Below are 19,746 nucleotides of genomic sequence, written 5' to 3'. Positions count from 1 at the left end.
CTCTATAGAATACTCCTGTAATATTAAATAAATATTTATGATATTTTCGAAATATTATAACATTATTTTAATTTTTTTTAATAATATTCATATAACATTCTAGGAACATTTTGCGCTTATAGGGTATGCATTGCAGACTTTTTGTTCTTGTTTGGAACGAAATCAGAGTTTTAGGATTCTCGGATGTAAATAAAATGTAAAGGAGCAGCGAAATACGTAAATAAATACAATGAATATATGACGAACTTATCGTGTTAAAATTAAAACAATAATATAGTTACATTTCATATACATTTTTTTCATTCGAGCATTGTAAATTCTTTTCTTGGCTTAGCGTTTAGGATCACGATAAAAGACATTTACAAGAACATAAAAACTTTATTGTGGTCCATAATATCAGGTATAGTAGTTACACTTACGGAGAATCGAATATCTAGATGTTTAATGCTAGTAAGATGAAAGATCACGAGAATATACGACGCATAATTCTAGTAAACAAATTGTCCGCCAATATGCCAGCAAATTGGTAACAAATTCGATGAAAAATTGCTAGCAAATTGGTATCGATTGTATCCGCACTAAGCTCGTGTTTCGCCACCTGAGCCTGCTAACATAATGTGATAACAAATTGGCGGTAGAAATCGAGTAGAATCTATCGCGAACGCGGATTCTACTCTATTTCTGTGACGAATTGTGTAAATGTGAAAATTTACTTGATTTTTGTGCCATCAATCTGCCATCATATTTCATTGATAAATTTTGCTAATATATTTCTGCCAGCATTTTCTCAAAAACACTATATATACCACATCCTGTATCAAAGTAATTATAGCTTTTTTGTCGAAAATTTATAGTAGACACTTTGTAGAATTCGTTTTCGACAGACTTGGCTGTCCGGAATCTTTTTTTCTCGCTTCTGACCGAATGCTTTCGATGGCATAACTCGTTCCGATCGAGATGATAAATCATGCGAATTTAGCTTGCGATGACAATCATTTTCATGACGATTCACAACAGAAAAGTACAGAAAACATCGACGATACTGGACGGACTATGCACACTCCCGCATTACAAGGTTGACAGACGAGATACCTAGCGATTTAAAATTGTAACGTAATTTTAAAAAATACTACATTAATTTGTTTACTCGCTAAAATGCTACAATTATTTACACGATAAACAAGAGTACATGGATATGTTACGCAGATATCGCCGCAAATGAATTGATTTGAAGCACATTGCTATTATTGAATATTCTTCAATTTAAGGAATTAGGCTTAAGTTTCCAGCCGGGAGAGTTAAGAAGATGACCTAATCGTCCATTTGTTTAATTCAGTCACTCCCTTTCCACATAATCTCTTGTAGAGACAACGCAAGAGAATTAAGAGTTCGATATACTTTTTTACACGAATACTGCACTACTTTATTGGTAATAACTAGGGTAACCAAAATATGTACAGGGCATCTTTTTTTTTATTTAACTAATAAAGAAATAAACTAAATACAAATTTATTTCATAAGAAATTATGCATTTTAAGCCCTATTTGTTACAGCATATTTTTGCATATTTCACACATAAGAGCATATTTTTGTATATTTTGCCCACACATGCACAATATTTACATATTTTATCTATTTTATCTATTTTTATTGTATATTTCATATCATTTTCTAATTTAAGTTTATGATTACGTTATTATAAGTAAAAAACTTAATTAATATATTTTGAAAATTTGTGCGATAAAAAGTAATTTTCAAATGCATATTCCTTTCTTTAGAGCATTTTTTTCACAGAGCATATTTTAGGCGTTTAAAAAGGGATTTTTACAGCATAATTTTGGTTGCCCTAGTAATAACAATATAATTCTCCTTTGCTTAACTACTAAAGAAGGCGGAGGCCCGTATTTACATGACTTATTTGGAGCCGCAATTAAATCCGTTTCTGAATATTATTTATTCAGCAAGAAAAATTGCATCTATTGTGAGATTAAACGGGGGTTAAAATCGTATATCTGATTCTTTGACATTGAGAGAAATGCAAGACCGAGGTCTGAGATATTTAAAAGTGCATCGGACAATATTATGCAAAATATTACTTTCTTTAACGAGGAAATGTATATATGTATAAGTATCGTATTAAAAAATAAATACGGTAAGAACACAAAAATATTTCGGAGTAGTAATAGGCGCGTGTAATTGCTCGGGCTCGGGAACAAAACATCGTCCTAATCTCGAGGGAGTTCAAGCGCTTGGAGGCTGTGAGCAAATCGCGTCGATGTCGACGTCGATTATGGTTATAACGAAGTCTTCTCTCCATCTATATATTACAAGTAGAAATTACAGCTTAAAGAGAGAGGGGCAACGAATCATTAAGTCAATCGCTGGAGTCACCCGACCCGAAAATGCCGATTTCGTGCAACCGATGTATCAGTCTATATCACAGAAACGGAACTTTCCATTTCACTTGCAGTCTTTTTCTCCTCGCCGTCGTTGCCATCGTCGTGATCGTCGCCGTCGCGGCGATTGCCGCCAACCTGTTCATCAGGGACTAGAGGCGCGTCCTTCGATAAGATCAAGGAGTCCTCGCCGATAGGTGCAGCGGCTTCGACTAGATTTTCAACGGACACCGCCGTCGTCGGTGCCTCGTGGCAGAAGCTCCTACGTAAGGAATGCTGCGTCCTCGCGGTGCCCCTGCGTATACTGCTACGAAGCAGATTCGCCACGTCAGCGGCCGTCAAGTTCGAACCGGACAGGGTGTTCGTCGCAGCGTTCGTACACGACCGGCGACCGCGGTCGATCGTCGAATGAGTACGTTCGATTGTGCGCGATCTGTTCGCGATGCCGATCTTGCTGGAGCGATCGATGGTGTTCGGTCGATGACGACGCTCGACCGCCGACACGTCCACGCCGTGCCGATTATCGCCAGTATTCGTCACGTCCGGCCGCGGCTCCGACAACACGTGGATTGCGACGTGATCGTGCGACATCGGCGCGATGCTCTGATTCATCTCCACCAGGACGGTCGCATAATCAGGAGGCGGTGGCTGCAACGCCGGCCTCTGTCGCGGCGCGCTGCTCTCCCCCAACACATTCGCGATCCTCCGCACGCTCCGCCGAAAGCTTTGCCGCAGCATCTTCGCGATCCGTGCTCCGGTCGCAGTAGTATAGCTTGGCGGAGGTGTGTACTTCGGCGGCGGATCCTCGAAAGGTATCTCCGTGGTCGCGGAGGGTAAGATTCCATTCCCATGCAAGCTGGTGCTGGTGTCGTTTCCAATTTGGGTCTGAGCGTCGCGAGGATCCTCCGGATCCATTGGCCGACAAAGCAATTGAATTCTCTGCAAAAATAAAACAGATTGTTTTATTCATTGAAGACGAATACGGTACACTTTAATTCAATGTGTTTTTATACATTTTACTTACAACTTTATATATAATTACTTGTACAACGACTTATTAAACTAATCCCGATAAACACAAAAAACCAGTAACATTACAATATAACATGACGTGTAATGTTAGTATAACAATACATGTTATAATTTTCTATTCAACACAATGAACTGTTATGTTATATTAAATTTATATTGTTGAGTGGGAAATTATAATGTTGATGTAATGTTATACTATACAGTTACTTTTTGTTTAGCGGGATATTATTAAAGAGCGTATTAATACATACACCGTTACATTGTTCACAATGATTTATTGTTACTTCCACCTGTTCGCTCTATTGTCAGCAAGAACAGAAAGATAGTGTGATAGATATGTTAGTCATTAATTAGCGTGTGTTAATACTGCTAATAGTATACAGACATTGTACACAGGAGGGAGTGCCTGGTAATAACCGTATCATACTCTGCAAGCAGGAATACTTACATCAAATATATCGGGTGGTCCGTTATTCAAGTATCGACACGCTTGTATGGCAGACACTACCGATATTATGAGTATCGGTGTCAGTTGAATCGCCGTCCCGAGTTGCCTTGCCCACACAACCCAGTAATCTTTGCTCGTGCGACGATAAGAATACAGTTCCCAGAAGTCACCGCTCTTGAATACTATGATACTCAGAGCCTATGGAATACAATAACGATGACACGCACCGTGCTTAACTGCGACCCAATAGCTTCGTTGTGTCTAACAAGAACTGACTCACCATCAAAGTAAGGGGGAGAACAACGGTCCACGTGAAGGAGAGGAGAGGGGCAACCCAGTACTTGAGATATCGTCCACTTGGTGGGAATAACTCGGCGACGACTGCCTCACCGGAATGTGGCCGCCCACGAATCGCAAACAGAGCGACGATTTGTATTAGATACAAAAATATTATCCACCATGCCCCGCCGACAGTGTAATCGAGATAGTACACGACATAAATACCCAACTGCAAACACATACAATAACATATGTATAATGAAGATAAAACTTAGAATAGTAGATTTTTTATTAAAATTATTATAAAAATGTACATATATAAAAAGAAAAGTATTTTTTTAGTTTTAATTGTAAGATGATAATTAGATAATTCCTATTGTTTTAGTAATAGTAAATAAAATAAATATATCTATTCTCATTAAAGTGATTACCATTTATTATTATCATCATCAATTTTGTCATTACTATCATTAAAAGTATTACGGTATTAAAAGTATTTATTAAGCTACACTAATGATATTGTCGAAGCACTTGTCTTTATATCTTTCACTTGTATATCCAAAAATATAACGTTATTTTTAGTATAACCGGAATATCTGCTCAGTGTAGTATGGGGAATAAACATGTACAGTCCAGATTCTTTATCGGGATTCGAGATATCTTTATCTCGGCCCACGGTCTTCACGATTTTCCTAACATCGTTTGCAGGATTATCTTGGTCTCGTAGGTTTACGACAGCTCTAAGAATGCAGGGCCAATCCAGTAAGGGATCCCACTTTCCATTCTCTACGCACAAACATCCAATAACGTGACGATCCTTCCACTGTCCTTTACCGTTCAGAAACAATTCCATTCTCAGAGTGTAACCATATTCCTTGTTGTAAAATATCGGACTATAGAGCGCGCGATCGCTTTCCTTTGCCTCGTTCATCTTTTCTTTGTAACGATCGATTCGCCATATAATATGACCATTCGTTGAGGCACTCTCCACACCTTCGCAGGAACATGAACTCAACGATGGTTCCGGTCTACAGCTCTCTGCTATTAGCTCTTCGATATATTTCAGATTCTCCTTCATTTGAAACTTTAGACCTTTTATCTCCAATTTCCGTTTGGCCACGCTCTCGGCGTGCTTACAGATTTCTTTCGACAAGCTATTCACCTTCTCTGATAAAGTATCATGTATGGATATTACTTCCTTTATATTCTTACATCTCATTGCCAATTCCAATTTCAAATCGTTGATACGTTGCGAATGTTCCTGCCATATATCGCTTGCGCGTACACTCTCCTTAGCGACGAACGTCTTCACGTCTTTCAATTCCTGGAACCAATCGTTTGGCGTGCACACGTGTTTGCCTTGCTCATCAGTCAATTCTCCCTCCAGTAATTTTAGCTGCTCAGAAATTTGTCGTAAATTCAAGGTAGTGCAATGCTGCATATCGTCGGTTATCATCTCCAGAGTATTCAACCTCCGATTCAGTGCTGTGTGGTTACTGCGAAATTCTTTGACTGCTTTTAGAGAGATAATCCTGCAAACGAATCCGCTCCTTTTCCCCTTGATCGATTGCTAAACGCAACAATGTTAATATCGAGAATACTTTTTCTTTCCACACCGAATCTTGGATGTCCTTTATTTGACTGTTTCTCATCGATGTTCCTTTGTTGCACATATTCTCGTGTACCTCCAGATTCCCGCGAGGAACGTAAACCCCGCATTTGTTGGGACATTCCTCCAAGATCGCCGCGCAATGTGTTATATGCTCCGTTAAATATTTCTCTTCCAAAAATTCATTGCAAAAATAGCAAGGTACGCTGCGACGTACTACCGAATGAACGTTATTACTCATGTTCCGTTTTAATACGGACTTGCGATGCTAATATGCCAGAGCGAACTAAAATGAAGTGCTGATAACAATTCTCTTGAAATGAAAGACTGTACGCTCTATCTGATAAGAACTGGGAACCTTATCCAAAGACAGAGATAATATTACAGGTATACCCAAGTTACATAGCTGAATCACGCACGTAACATGTTAGCACATTGCGTAAATGAAAATGCGGTATCTTCATGTGACTCATATATTAATAATGTAAATATTTGCGTGTGTCGAGTATAATTGCGTTTTCTGCTAAATAATAGTAAGGTAATAAATTCATCTAAGATTTGTTATCATCTCTAATTGAATTTAAGAAATTCCAACATACCTCCGTAGCCATAGGTAATCCGAGTATATAACCACAAGCGCAGCTGAAAAACGTGATCGTGGTCTCCCAGAGCTTCATCATTTTCGTATTGATCGCCATTATACCAGTTATTACACAATGCCAGATCGCCAACTAAAATATTGACAAAACTTTTAAATATATTTTCTTAATTATATATTCACCACTAAGGTGACGACTACATTTTTTAATCGTGTATTTATAGAATCCTATTTATAGCATCTCTTACATCGAGTACAAGGAAAAAAATGTACCTGTTGTGCGATTCCAAATAAGATGAGAATGAAATAAAACAGGACCGCCCAGAATGGCGACACCTGTTCAGTGCCTAACAATGCCAGTGTCGAAGGCACCAATTCAGTGGCTAACCGTAACACCTGGTATCCGGACTCGGCACTTGTGTCCACGCCAGGTCGTATTACGCGTTGTCCAAGAAGAAATGATGCGTGAGACATGAATCTCTCTGGCGTGGTGCTGTATCCTGGTGGTGCTGGTTCATTGGCAAGCCTCATAAACGTATACCCTGATATTCTCTCTGTGAAATCATCCGAGAATTATAACTTGTGCGAATGCATTCCGTGCAATGTTTCCGATTGCTCGGGGTAATACAAAACGGCTGTTTACCGAAAGAACTAGTAGTGTAGATGTAGCCGTGAAGCCTGAGGATTTGTACGCAGGTATTCGCGAGGAAAGCCACGAGAAGGAGAACCACAAACGTCAAGATTACCACGAGACTTGTATCGCGCTGTAGGAGATGCTTATGCTTGTTATGAGCCGCTATCTGAAATTGGCAGTAATCCAATGTATTCCAATGAGCAACTACCGATTGCATTAAGTGTTACGACCAATCAAAGAATAATCATAGGAGAAAGTAAGTTATGCTCGTTAAATAATCATCATAAGATTGTAAGCGACGATACCTGCATAGCGGCCGCACCGAATAATCCCCATGTGAGGAAGACCTCGTTCGAGGCAGCCACCCATGACTTCCCATTAATAAAGAATTCGCTCCAAACAGTGGAAGGGAAAAGTTGGTGAAACGAGCCCGGCGGAATGAGTCCAATTAGTTTCGCGCAAAGGACTAACGTGCCAAACACGGGCACTAGTGTAAAAACGTATACAACTTTTCCGTAAGATCTCAGTCCTAAATTAAAAGAGAAATGATCAAAATTAAATCTTTTGCGATGCATTGAACCAAGGTGATGATTTGAAGTCATGTGAAATACAAAAGTGACAAAATTTTCCCTCTCTATGCATTAAACAAAAATAAACGTTTTTCAACAATTATTTAATTAGATCTTTCAATATTTCTTTTTTATTATTTTATAAAAATCAATACGTTAAAAAAGAATGTCACAAAAAGTTAGCGAAAGAAACTAGTATAAAAATTTTTTGTAGAATTCATGTCTCTTTTTGTTTTAAAAAAGAAAATTCACCTTTACTCAGTGAAACAAATACAATCATCCACACAACAGCTAGATTGAAGGCCACTTGGAACTTCAACGTGACAACACCAGGATTAGAGTCAATCAAATGATGTCTTTGTAATACAGCACCGCTGAAGTAATCCGGAACAGTCTCGTGTAATTTGTACAAAGCGGTGGTGTTGTGTGTGAAACGGCTCTCCTCTCGATAGAGAAGAAACGGCTCCGCCCATCGATACTTGTCCTGCTTCGTTATGAATGAATCTCTGCAATCAATGTACCACGCATTTTGTCCTACTTGATCAACGTGGCGTGTCATTTTGATATTGCATCGACCGACCGAGGAGCCTAGAGACTCGAAAGAGTTATTGAAATAATCGCGTCGGGAGCGCAAATGTATATTAATTTCACATTGTTTCTAGGACGGTCTCTAGGGCTTGTGAGTTTCATTATTTCTTCTTGACCTACTAAACTTGGAATATACAAATTCAAATACAAACATGTTCGTTAAATTTCATTAAAACTTAAAATGACATTGATCAAACTCCAATTAACTTAATCAAAAGTAATATCTTCATTATTTTATTAACATAAACAGAATTACGTATTTAAAATTAGTATATATAAACACGAATAAATAGAGTAGATAAAGTAAATAGTGTAGAATAGTTTTTCCGAACGAATGCGAACTTGACGAATATGGCCATTCAAACTGTTCATAAATTTCATACAAATAACAAATTACGAATCTCAAACCGCACATAGTTTGGCGTTAACTTAACCCTTCGTCTACAATCATATTTTTTTCTTTCCATTTGCAATCTGAGTCTTTCTTATCCAGTCCAAGTTTTGATTTTTTTACTCTTTAAAATTTTTTAAGTGAATTGTCACTCTGAAGAGTGAAATCTCATTTTTAAAGACTGAAAATTGAGCCATTCTTTTTCAAGGCTGGCTCAATTTTTACATTTTAGAGTGAGATTCCACTCCAAAGAATTTAGAGAGTAGGCTTTCAAAATATGTGAAAAAAATTCAGAGTTACTTTTCGCAACATCATTTTGCTTGAATGAGCAAAAAACACCCAGATTACAAATGGAAGGTAAAGAGATATGTTTCAAGATATATTTTCACATCAAGAATTTACCTGAAGAACACAAACATCCATGATACACCGACTATACTGTAGATACCGATGAATGCCTGCGCGACGAGCAGGGCTATCCCGACACCTTGACAAATCGGAGATATACTCCACATGTCCACGGAACCAGCCGCCAATCTTTGTCCAAGACATACTTGTAGTGTTAACAGCGGGATGCCCAGTATGAGGGACAAGATCAGGAACTGTATCATGAAGTTTGCTGTAAAAAGAGAAGTAGATAAAGAATAAGTTAATTAATAAAATAAATTAAATTAATAGTATTTATGGTTCTAAAAATAAATCCAGTACAAAAAAAAGTAAAATTAAAGAAGCATCAGCAAATGGAAAGGTGAAGAATCCTTCACGCGAGAGACGAAGGAAAATGTTTTACGATTGAGAAACGTTGCTATACGTTGGACGTGAGTATCCGACCGTTTCTTCAATAAATCGGTCATTATTCTCGTAAATAACCGTGGAACTAATTATTGACATTACGAAAGGCATGCTGCGATATGAATTAATATCAACGGCACGGTGCGGCAATTTCATCGGTTCTTGCTCGCTCCAGAAGGTCTTATTTCGCGTTGGTGCCGCATACATCATGAGGATTCTACAATTTCGCAGAATGAGAGCCGTACACGGTCCAGTAATAAATTCGATTGCCAGTACTGGGTATAAATTTCGCCAGTCACGAGTAAATACGGAGATTGCATTTTCTGCGTGCTAAAAGCATCGAAATCCGACCACGTCGAAACGAGACCGGTCTCAGTTTCTCGCTGAAATCGTTCCGCGAAAAAATTATACGCGTCAAAAGTCTTCTCATCTCGCCCGTACGACCATCTTACGTCGCAAGAGAGGGAATCCGATGGAACTTTTAAACGAAGTCCTCCGTGAGGGCCATTGCACGAAATGTTGCCGTAGTGTCTTATGCTATTTTATGTCAGAGCCTTGCATTACTTCAACATACAACCATGCGTAAGTAACGTACAAAAAAGAACGTAGCATACTCTGTAAATTCTTTGGAGTGAAATCTCACTCTAAAGAGTAAAAATTGAGCCAAGTCTTGAAAAAGAGTGATTTAATTTTGAATTTTTAACAGTAAGATGTCACTCCTCAGAGTGACAATTCACTCTAAAAGTTTTAAAAAGTAAAAGCTTTCCATTTCTTACGTTATGTTTTTCTTTATGTGTTACTTACGTAACTTACGTTATGTCTTACGGATAGCTATGTGTTAAAGTAATGTAAGACTCTAACATGAGATGGCATAAGGCAATGTTCATGCGGTGGCCCTGATGATTTGCAGCATTTTTGTGGCTGACGCACGTGTTATGGCGCTCACCTCCAAACTGTATGCTAAGAATAGCGAATCTGCTGATGTTAAAGAGTCCCAGAGTGCAGCCGAGACACGCGAGGGTCGAACTGAGGGCGTGAGGCCATTTTCCCAGAGAATTCTCGTCCTCATCGTCATCCTCGCTCCTGTTGTTATGCCTGTTGGCATCTCTCTGTCTCTCGCATATTCTGGAACTGATATCACAAAAAATGTATGATTATTAAAAGTAATTAATTAATTAATTAAAAGTAATTCTCTATATCGATATCTATCTCTGATAAACTAAAGACTGTCAACTTTACAAAATTGTCTTAATTTATTTTAAAACAGCATGTAATTTAATTACATATTTAAAAGACGAAAATGTGCGAAAGCGTAACTAAATCTTTAATTGACGCAGCAAATCTTATTTATACACTTCGTAAAATTAGCAGATTATAGAGATTGCAAAATATTTTATCGTATGACGTATATACGTCTCCATTTCCGATCGTAGTCTACGAGCTGATGCTGAAGATTTCTGAGATCATGTTAGTCCACGGTGAAAACTAGGTCGAGTGCAATTTTATCGCGTGCTGCTATCTTAATACGGAAAGAGTCTTATCGCGTCTTACTATAAACTTGTCCAGCTGATCTTTTACAGAGATACCCAGACGGATATACTCAGCGGAGCATACATACATCCTGGGCTAAGTTCAGGATTCCCATTCAAGTATCATGAAGATATCATTTTGTTCTTATTATTCACCGAATGTTAAACAAAGATATAAAATACTATACCTAGACAGTAGGCACTCAGGTGAGAATCTGAACACACTTCTACGCAGAAGATCGCGCTAAAATTAGCAAGAGTGAAAAATCTTTGTATTCCCGGCCTAATCACTGTAACAAGCAATCGCACGAATGGTAGGGGTCCTCGTAAATCCAATAAGGCGATCATCGATGATACACGAAGGAAATCAACAGTGAATTACGAGCGGCGGACTCTATCGTGTACTTAACGTGATTATCCCAACGGGGATTTAAATCACGCACGACGGCGGACACACCCGGTAGATCGCGCGCTAATACCGATAACAGATGGACCGTCAGATTGGTACCGTTATCATGAGATGGAGAGGCAAAATAGAGAGACGAAGCACATCATGATCGTTAAGCGTCAAAGCGAAGATTCCTCCGCTCGAGGAGTTTCCGCCAAGTTTCGTCGGTGCGTCATCGAGCCACTCTTCCTCTTCAAGGGTTGTGTGTTTATGCGTGAATTATAATAATTTTCCTCTACGTGTATTCAATGTAAACTACGTAAACTATATGTTTTACGTATCATCTATGTAAACAATCTATAGATCATCGAAGCCTATGTTCTTTCTCGTTGCACTGGATTGCACTAAAGCTTCTATCTTGCTTATATTTTTATTTATCAATATTAAATTCAGATATATTAACAATCATAAAACTTAATAACTTTTTTCTGTACTGTGTTAGCCAATTTATAATTATACATTTTACATTGTTTGCATATTGTCTACATGAAAAAAATTTGTGCAAACTTAACGTAAACAATACGTAACGTTCCATATAAACGTAATTTTGAAATACAACACAATATATGCTCACATGTATTATTAAATATGAAGTAATAGTTGTAGACTTATCTTTTCGTACCTATATACATATACTCGGAAAAAACGATTTTGCTGAAGTATAAAAATTTAGCTGGATACAGATCTGGAAATAATGTTGCTCCATCAAAATAATTACGTAGAAATGTCAAGCATAATGAATGATACTGTAAAAAGTTTTGATATTCTAACAATCAGTTTGAGTGTCCTAAATAATTATTTTGATGGTCCATCAAAATTATTTTTAGATTTGCATCTAAATTTTTAGATAATTCAGTAAAACCGTACTTTCTGTGTATGTTGCGTTTCTCTGTTCCTTTGCAATATTATTATACAAAAGAAAATGTTTATAGAATCATATCCGAATGAAAAGGCAATGTTGCGAAATGTTACATGTATAATCCCTATATTTAATATAATTCTATTATTTTTATTTAAATTATAATTTTTGCAGGATTATAATATATAAAACCTTTCATCCAAATATCGGATTGATGCAAAACGTCAAGATTTGAAGAGTAAAGACTTTTTAATAATATACATATATATGTATAGCATTTATAATCTCAAGATATCTTGAATTAATATGTACATTGTGTTCTTGACATTTTAAACTACTTCTTGTTTCTTGGTAAGTCCTAGTTTTTACTTCAAAAAGATTGAACAAATAGCCCTTAGAATAGCCTCAAATTCTGTGGATTGCTTCTCTGGTATGAAATTTGTTGAACATTGTTGATGATCTGTGTGCTTATTAACGCTATTCTCCTCGAACTCCAACGCATACGTAAGTAGGGCAGCAGAATTATGCTCAAGTTTAAATTAATATAACATAACTGTCCAAACATCTAGATATTTTCCATATTCTATTGACTTTAAAATGAACTTATTAATAAAATAATAAACGATCACTAGTTCACATACCTACATCGATTTTAACTCAGAAGAAATGAGGACAGTCTCTTCTAGTAAATAATAAAATCCGACATTTTGACCATCTTAATAGCTATATCGTTAAGAATAATCTTTTTTCATCTTTGCGTAGATACACTGAAAAAAAGTTTGCTAATATTTGCTACTGTAATTGCATGATAAAATAATTATGGTTAAGAACATTTTTATAGTTATTATTGCTATAATATTGTTTACTAACATTATAACAGTAATAACTACAAAAATAAAGTCCTAACCACAATTTTTTATCATAAAATTATATTCGCAAATATCAAGTTTTTTTCTCGCAAGTGTAGATCTTAATGACGTCTATCTTAATGACGATGTTAATTGATATCGAACATCATCTTTTAAAGCAAAGCAAATAAAAGAAGGTCATACACGAGCAAATAATTAGATCATCATCTTGTAAATTATTTGATGATACACGGATTGACGTCACAGCAATTTGTGCCGCAGATTATCACAAAGCATGAATAAATTTTGGAATTTTTCATTATTGATCGCCCACGTATCGGTGCTCGAAAAATGAGAGTGGAAATCACGTGTCGCTAACTGCATGGCACGGGTATCGCGAATATCAATTATATGCCAATTATAGCAAGCCTGAACAATAAAAAAACAAACCGTTTACATTAATAGCTGTATAACAGTTTACATAACATAGATAATAGAATATGTTCTTATCGATTACACCGCGAGCTGTACTATTACTCACAATCAATATATATACGACATTGTTTCTTTTTATCTTAAAGATTCAATACAACTTGCATATTCCATGTTGAACAGTTAATGAATAATGCATCTTCGAATTATTAAATTATTTATGTTTTTACCGATTACTGATTATCATATATATAAACAGAAGCCGCTGAATGGAATTTTAACATTTAACTTAAAATCTACAATTCTATTAAACTACGAAAAATTAATGTTTTAACACGGACGTTGTCTTTACGGACAGTTAACTCTTGACCAATCTTTACGTGCATTGTTTGTAGTATTCCAGGAAAGCTCTATAAAGATTGTCGGCACGGAAGAGTGTTATCGGCTCGGCATCGTCGAAGCAATGCTACAAAGTAGTACCGAGAAACAAGCAGTCTTTTTTTTTTTAATTGACGTCACTGACATTTCGGGGCGCACGAAACGCGAGGTCCGAAGGTCGTTAAAAACGGAGGAAGTGACAAAGGGTGAACGGGTTTAGTGGGAGAGATCGATAAGGTAACCGCCGTGGTCACTGCTAATGACCGCGAACCCTGAAGCCCCTTAACCGATGCCGCTCGTGATTAGGCGCACGCGAGCCGCCACATATTCTTGACACGATAACCACTCTGGTCTCCTTTCCTTTTTCTCTTCCGCTCACTCGCTCGCTTAGACTCGGTGCTCGACTGTGTGCCCGATTTTGCGTGGGTCAGTCCGATCGATCGAGGCTGACCACTTCGATGAAAATATCCCGCGAAACAGTTAAACCGGTGTCTCGACCCGATTACTCGATTAAAACGACAATAAAAACAAAGTGAAGTATACCAATCAAATAACGACAACACGGAAAGAACGATTTTGCTGAAATATCTAAAAATTGAGTTAGACACAGATCTGAAAATAATTTTGAACCATCTATCTCTAAAATCTATGGAATAGAATCTAATTCTAAAGAGCAAAATCTCAATCTTAAAAATTCATAATTGAGCCACTCTTTTTAGATACTGGCTCAATTATTATTCTTTGTCACTCTTTAGAATTAGATTCCACTCTAAAGATTTTAGAAAGATCGAAATAATTATGTTGGAAATTCAAGTATAATGAACAATACTATAAAAAATTTTAATACTCTAGCTTGAGCTAGAATTATTTTTATAGTTTAACGAAATTATTTTCAGATTTGTATCTAGCTAAATTTGTAGATACTTCAGCGAAACTGTTCTTTCCGTGTATTTTTCCTAAGTATATGGAATCAATGCGGTCTATACGTTATACATCATCAATTATTAATTTTCGCGAATATCTCTTTCCGCGATAACTAATAAAATCTAACAAAGAATTTTTGCGATTTCACCATTACGAGAATTTTGCAAATCTATGTTATGGATCTAAGTTTTATTAGTTCTCGTGGAAAGAGATATTATCTCTTTTATAATATAATTCGATCGGATATTTTTAGGCACTTTATATATTTTTAATTTTTATTTGCTTGTTCTTACGCCAGTCTAGAAAGTGATGAGTTTCGCTCGACAGGACTAACTTAAAGGTTTCGCCTCATACAAACACTTACTTATTTAGAAGACAAGGCATTTCTGTTGATTTATCGACTCGTACACGGAAAAATAGCTATATTGATCGCTCGCTTAATCTTTGATAAAATCCATAAAATTTATCAAGGCAAGCGCGTCGTATTAGGAATCTAATTGTGAGTAATTTCAGTGACATTGCCTAGCAAGGCTGAAATACATACGCAGAGAACGAATTAATCCTTGATCAATCAGAAACGCTGCTTACAAAATCTTAATATCCGTTTAATTATAGGTCTGTTTTTTATAACTGAACTAATATGTATACTTTTTGCATTTAAAGTGAAATAGATTTATGTTTGATATTTGGCAAGAGTGAAAAGAAAAGTTCTAATACAGTAAAAGAAAAACAAACTTATTATCCGTATAATTATATTACAAATTTTGATTCAAATGCATTTTATTATAGATTAAAAAGCTTCAAAGACCTTCGTAAGATGTACAAAAATATTTTGTGCGTCATTTTCATATTTACCATTGTTTTATATTTACAACGCTATTATATACAAAAATAAATATCTTGCACTGTTTCATTTATTTAATTACGCGCAATTATCTGATATGCATTTATATGTGTATGTATTCACATATATTTATACAATGTCAAAGCTATTTTTACAAAAAATGCACAGCAAAAATAGATGTTAACTTGACTGTGCAATCTCTATAACTTGAATTAGCCGGCGATACCTAAACTTTTAAACTAAAAAAGTTTTTTACGTAAAAATGATTTAATTTAAACATTTTTAAGATCGTATGTGAGAAATACAATTAATAATAGAAATTCAAAGCCTATAACGGTCGAAGCTAGATCTATAATGCTTTTTTAAATAATTCAATATGAATTATATATCCTATACTATATATACTTGCATATATATACCATGTTTGTAGTCGTTCAAACTGCGCGCCGAATTGGTTTTCCGGACTTATAAACGCAATTATACTACTGGGATAATATCACGAACTAAATTAAATTGACAAGCAATTCTTAAATAATTTTGATGTACAATCAGGAATCATATTAGCAAGATGTACTGAAAAACTTTAAATAAATTTATTGCGAAAAATATTACCTCGGCCGGGAGTTGTCGATGTAAGAGATTCGGGTTCGACTCTCGGCCGAGGTAATGTTTTTCGCAATAAAATTTACAGTTTTTCAGTACATCTTCATTAACATCTTGCTAATATGAGTCCTGATTGTACATCAAAATTATTTAAGAATTGCTTGTCAATTTAATTTAGTTCGTGATATTATCCCAGTAGTTTAATTGCGTTTATAAGTCGGCGGAAAACCAATTCGGCGCGCAGTTTGAATGACTACAAACATGGTATATATGCAAGTAATACAATACATATATAGTATAGGATATATAATTCACATTGAATTATTTAAAAAAGCGTTATAGATCTAGCGCTTTGACCGTTATAGGCTTTGAATTTTTATTAAAAATGATTTATAATCAGTCAAAATTACCCCAACAATCGTTACGAAAATATGTAACAAAAATGAGATTTCTATTTAAAAAATTTAAAATGACCGCCTGATCTTACAGACATTGGTAGTCGAAGGTCGAACTAATATGTCCATCTGACATCTAACAATTTTTGTATTAATTTATCTAATCTTTTTGTATGTTTTTAATCTTATTATTGTTTAACATTTTGCTTTAAAATGTTCCATTTTCGAAATATTTTGTTGTTCCGAGATCTCTTAAACATCCTATGTATGTAACAGATGAATACAACATACGGGAATGCATGTCAATGCAGATCGAAACACGGAATAGGCAATAGCGATCGACGAATTGGAATTCTGTGTCTGTTCTTATCGCTGTTCTTATCGTTGTTGCTTCCCATTGTTTGGGGCTTTAAGCCATAAACACAAAACGAGGCAACAGTGATAGCGATAGAAACACAGAAATTCAACATTCGGGAATGCATATATCAATGCACATAGGAATACAGAATAAGGTAATAGCGATAAATTTCCGACGAGTTGGAATTCTGTGTCTATCGCCTTATAGCTTACCCATCAGCATTCAGATTTTTCATTTTGTTTATATACGCTATAATCTTGAAGCAGGAAGAATATACTACAGTCTATACGCGATCAGATTGGTTGGCCTTTTTATTTCTTTCGCGGCATTCTGCGACGGGAAGCGACAATTACCTCGTATATGTCGTTTATTTCTATCACCGTTGCCTCGCATTGTGTCTAAAACTTTATTCTCGATTAATAAAATTTTTTCATCTCGATGAGCAGATATTCTTGCTTCTTAAGATTTCTCGAATATTATTTCGAAACGTTCGAGTTCCATTTATATAATATGAGACAGCACTTTAATTGTAACTGATATTGATTTTTTTTTATTTTTCGAGACGAGACGAGACAAGACGAGAAAAAATAAATGACGTATGATAATCTCGAAAATGTTACTTTAAACGTTACTTTAAACGAGACAAAAAATTCTGAGACGATTTTCCGAGATTCTCGTATCGAAATTTATCATTAAATAAAGTATTCGGCAATAAGAGAATTAACATAGCACGGATTATTCCAGCAACACTGTAACATTCCAATAATATTGTAGTAACATTGCAAATGTTGCTGCAAGTTTCTATCTTGTATGAGGATATACGCAGCACGTGTAAGATGTCTGGCATTATTAAAAGCACTTTACAAAACATCACAAAGTGTCATTCATAATAATGAACAGTTATCAATTGAATCGTTGAAACAGCTGCGTATACATAGTGAAGGGAAAAGGAACAAAATATAATATTTATAACTGTTATAACTGTTAAATTCCAACAGTTCTAGCTTTGTAATTACCAAGAAAAAAACCGTATATTCATAAGAACTTTTTTTTCTTTTAGTAATTCAAATCATCTCACAAAATATTTCCATTTCTTCCTGAATCAGTCTATGCTTTCTAAATTCTTTGAAGTGGAATCCCACTCTAAAGAGTGAAAATTCTTGAAAAAGAGCGGATTATAGAATTTTCAGTCTTTAAGAGTGAGATTTTAAAGTGAGATTCCACTCCAAAGAATTTAGAGAGTACCTGCATCTAAATACATACGCTTATAAATCTTATAATCGTGCGCTTCAAAATGCCTGTTATTTTATGAATCTCATGCGTGAATTTCAAGGCTAATCGCACAGCTGCACAATCTCATAAAGTCTCACAATCAGAAAAGAATCGCACCGCGATCGCAAAATACAAATACCCGCGGCGTTTCGCATTTATGCTTGCCGAGCGTATCAGCCAGGCACTTATTCAAAAGTAGAAATGATAAATATTTGTATTTACCATACTTTGATTGAATATTTGCGCAATAAACACGTCTGTATTGTCCTTGGTGTGACCGATTCGAAGTTTGACGGGTGCGTGAAGTGTACTTCTGCATCGCGTGCCACGATGAAATAAGGAATTAATGCAAATGCATGCATATTTCCCCGGTGGACTTTGTTGGGAAACCGAATAAAATTATTCGGCGGATTACATACATCGCGAAAATGTATAGGAAAGTTTTTTTATGAGCTCTACTACCGCGGGTGATCAGATATTAGAAAAAGTATTGCATTTTTGTAGATATATACACATGATATGTAGACAGCTGGCGATAATGTGATAAATTTATAATGTAACATACGTTTTACCAAAGAAATATATCAACGTTTTCTAGACTAAACTACGTCGATATTGCAATAGAGTCTTATTTAGTACTTCGATAACGCTCATAATTTCTACACCGACCTACAATATGATCCTAATTGCAATCAAATTATGGGAGAGAATATGAAGTTACGCTTATTATAAGAACAAAAAGATGAAAGAGTGAAAGGAATCTAACAATAGATATTCTGATGAATCTGACATTCCTTAACTATACGGTTTTTCTTACTAATTGTAAGTCGCATATAATAATAACATATCCAATGTGAAAACAGATTTTGTGTAACATTGAAGAGGAGAGAAGAATAAAACAGAGAGAAAGAGAGAGAGAGAGAGAGAGAGAGAGAGGAGAGAAAAAGAGGAAAAATGTCAAAACAAGATTGATTGTGAGAAAAAGTATTGAATGTTCTGCACTTCGTACTTTTCGCATTGATATTTGTCTAAAGTTATATCATTCATTGACTACACGACAGAACTCAAAAAACAAAGTTTTTAAAAATGAAAAGTTTTGAGTTGATCGATTGTTGTAGCGATATTAATATAGACGTTTTCACATTATGTATTAATACGCGATAAAAGAAATATTTAATTATCAGCGGAACATCTGCCATATCATTTTTATCGTACATACATTGCATATGATTAAACACTTTCATAAATACATAAACATTAACTTTTATAAATATCAACATAGTTGCTATGTTAGATGTATAAGTCGATATAATTAATCCTTAATTATAACAAAAAATGGAATAACATATCATTAGGAGTGTTTTGCTCGATCTCGTAATCTCCTGGTTAATCTGCGAGGATTTATTCAATAATCTCGAGGAAATATATGAACTGCATAGAAAAAAAAGATTGACTGCTACAGCAAATTAGATGGTAAAATATGGCATAGCATTTTTAATTGGTTGCAGCAGCCAATTTTT

At 35.6% G+C, this 19,746-nt stretch overlaps 1 protein-coding gene across 1 annotated transcript in view; it reads right to left on the bottom strand.

Annotated features, from left to right (window-relative positions):
- Nucleotides 1–1,741: 1,741 nt before the first annotated feature.
- The window catches only part of LOC108723286 (sodium- and chloride-dependent transporter XTRP3A), a 26,212-nt gene continuing 8,207 nt past the window's right edge, over nt 1,742–19,746 (bottom strand). Inside the window, exons 2-11 of the mRNA XM_018448895.1 lie at nt 10,283–10,467; nt 8,947–9,163; nt 7,818–8,071; nt 7,302–7,525; nt 7,006–7,162; nt 6,636–6,916; nt 6,364–6,495; nt 4,157–4,384; nt 3,877–4,074; nt 1,742–3,335 (exon numbers count right to left, since the gene is read on the bottom strand). Coding sequence (XP_018304397.1) covers nt 2,433–3,335; nt 3,877–4,074; nt 4,157–4,384; nt 6,364–6,495; nt 6,636–6,916; nt 7,006–7,162; nt 7,302–7,525; nt 7,818–8,071; nt 8,947–9,163; nt 10,283–10,467 — 2,779 coding nt within the window. The 3' untranslated portion in view covers nt 1,742–2,432. The remainder of the gene's footprint in view (nt 3,336–3,876; nt 4,075–4,156; nt 4,385–6,363; nt 6,496–6,635; nt 6,917–7,005; nt 7,163–7,301; nt 7,526–7,817; nt 8,072–8,946; nt 9,164–10,282; nt 10,468–19,746) is intronic.

Source organism: Mycetomoellerius zeteki, unplaced genomic scaffold, assembly GCF_001594055.1.
Source record: "Mycetomoellerius zeteki isolate Tzet28-1 unplaced genomic scaffold, Tzet1.0 scaffold228, whole genome shotgun sequence".
Taxonomy (NCBI): domain Eukaryota; kingdom Metazoa; phylum Arthropoda; class Insecta; order Hymenoptera; family Formicidae; genus Mycetomoellerius; species Mycetomoellerius zeteki.
The sequence above is the reverse complement of the archived record's forward strand: the minus strand, read 5'-3'. Positions and strand labels throughout refer to the sequence as shown.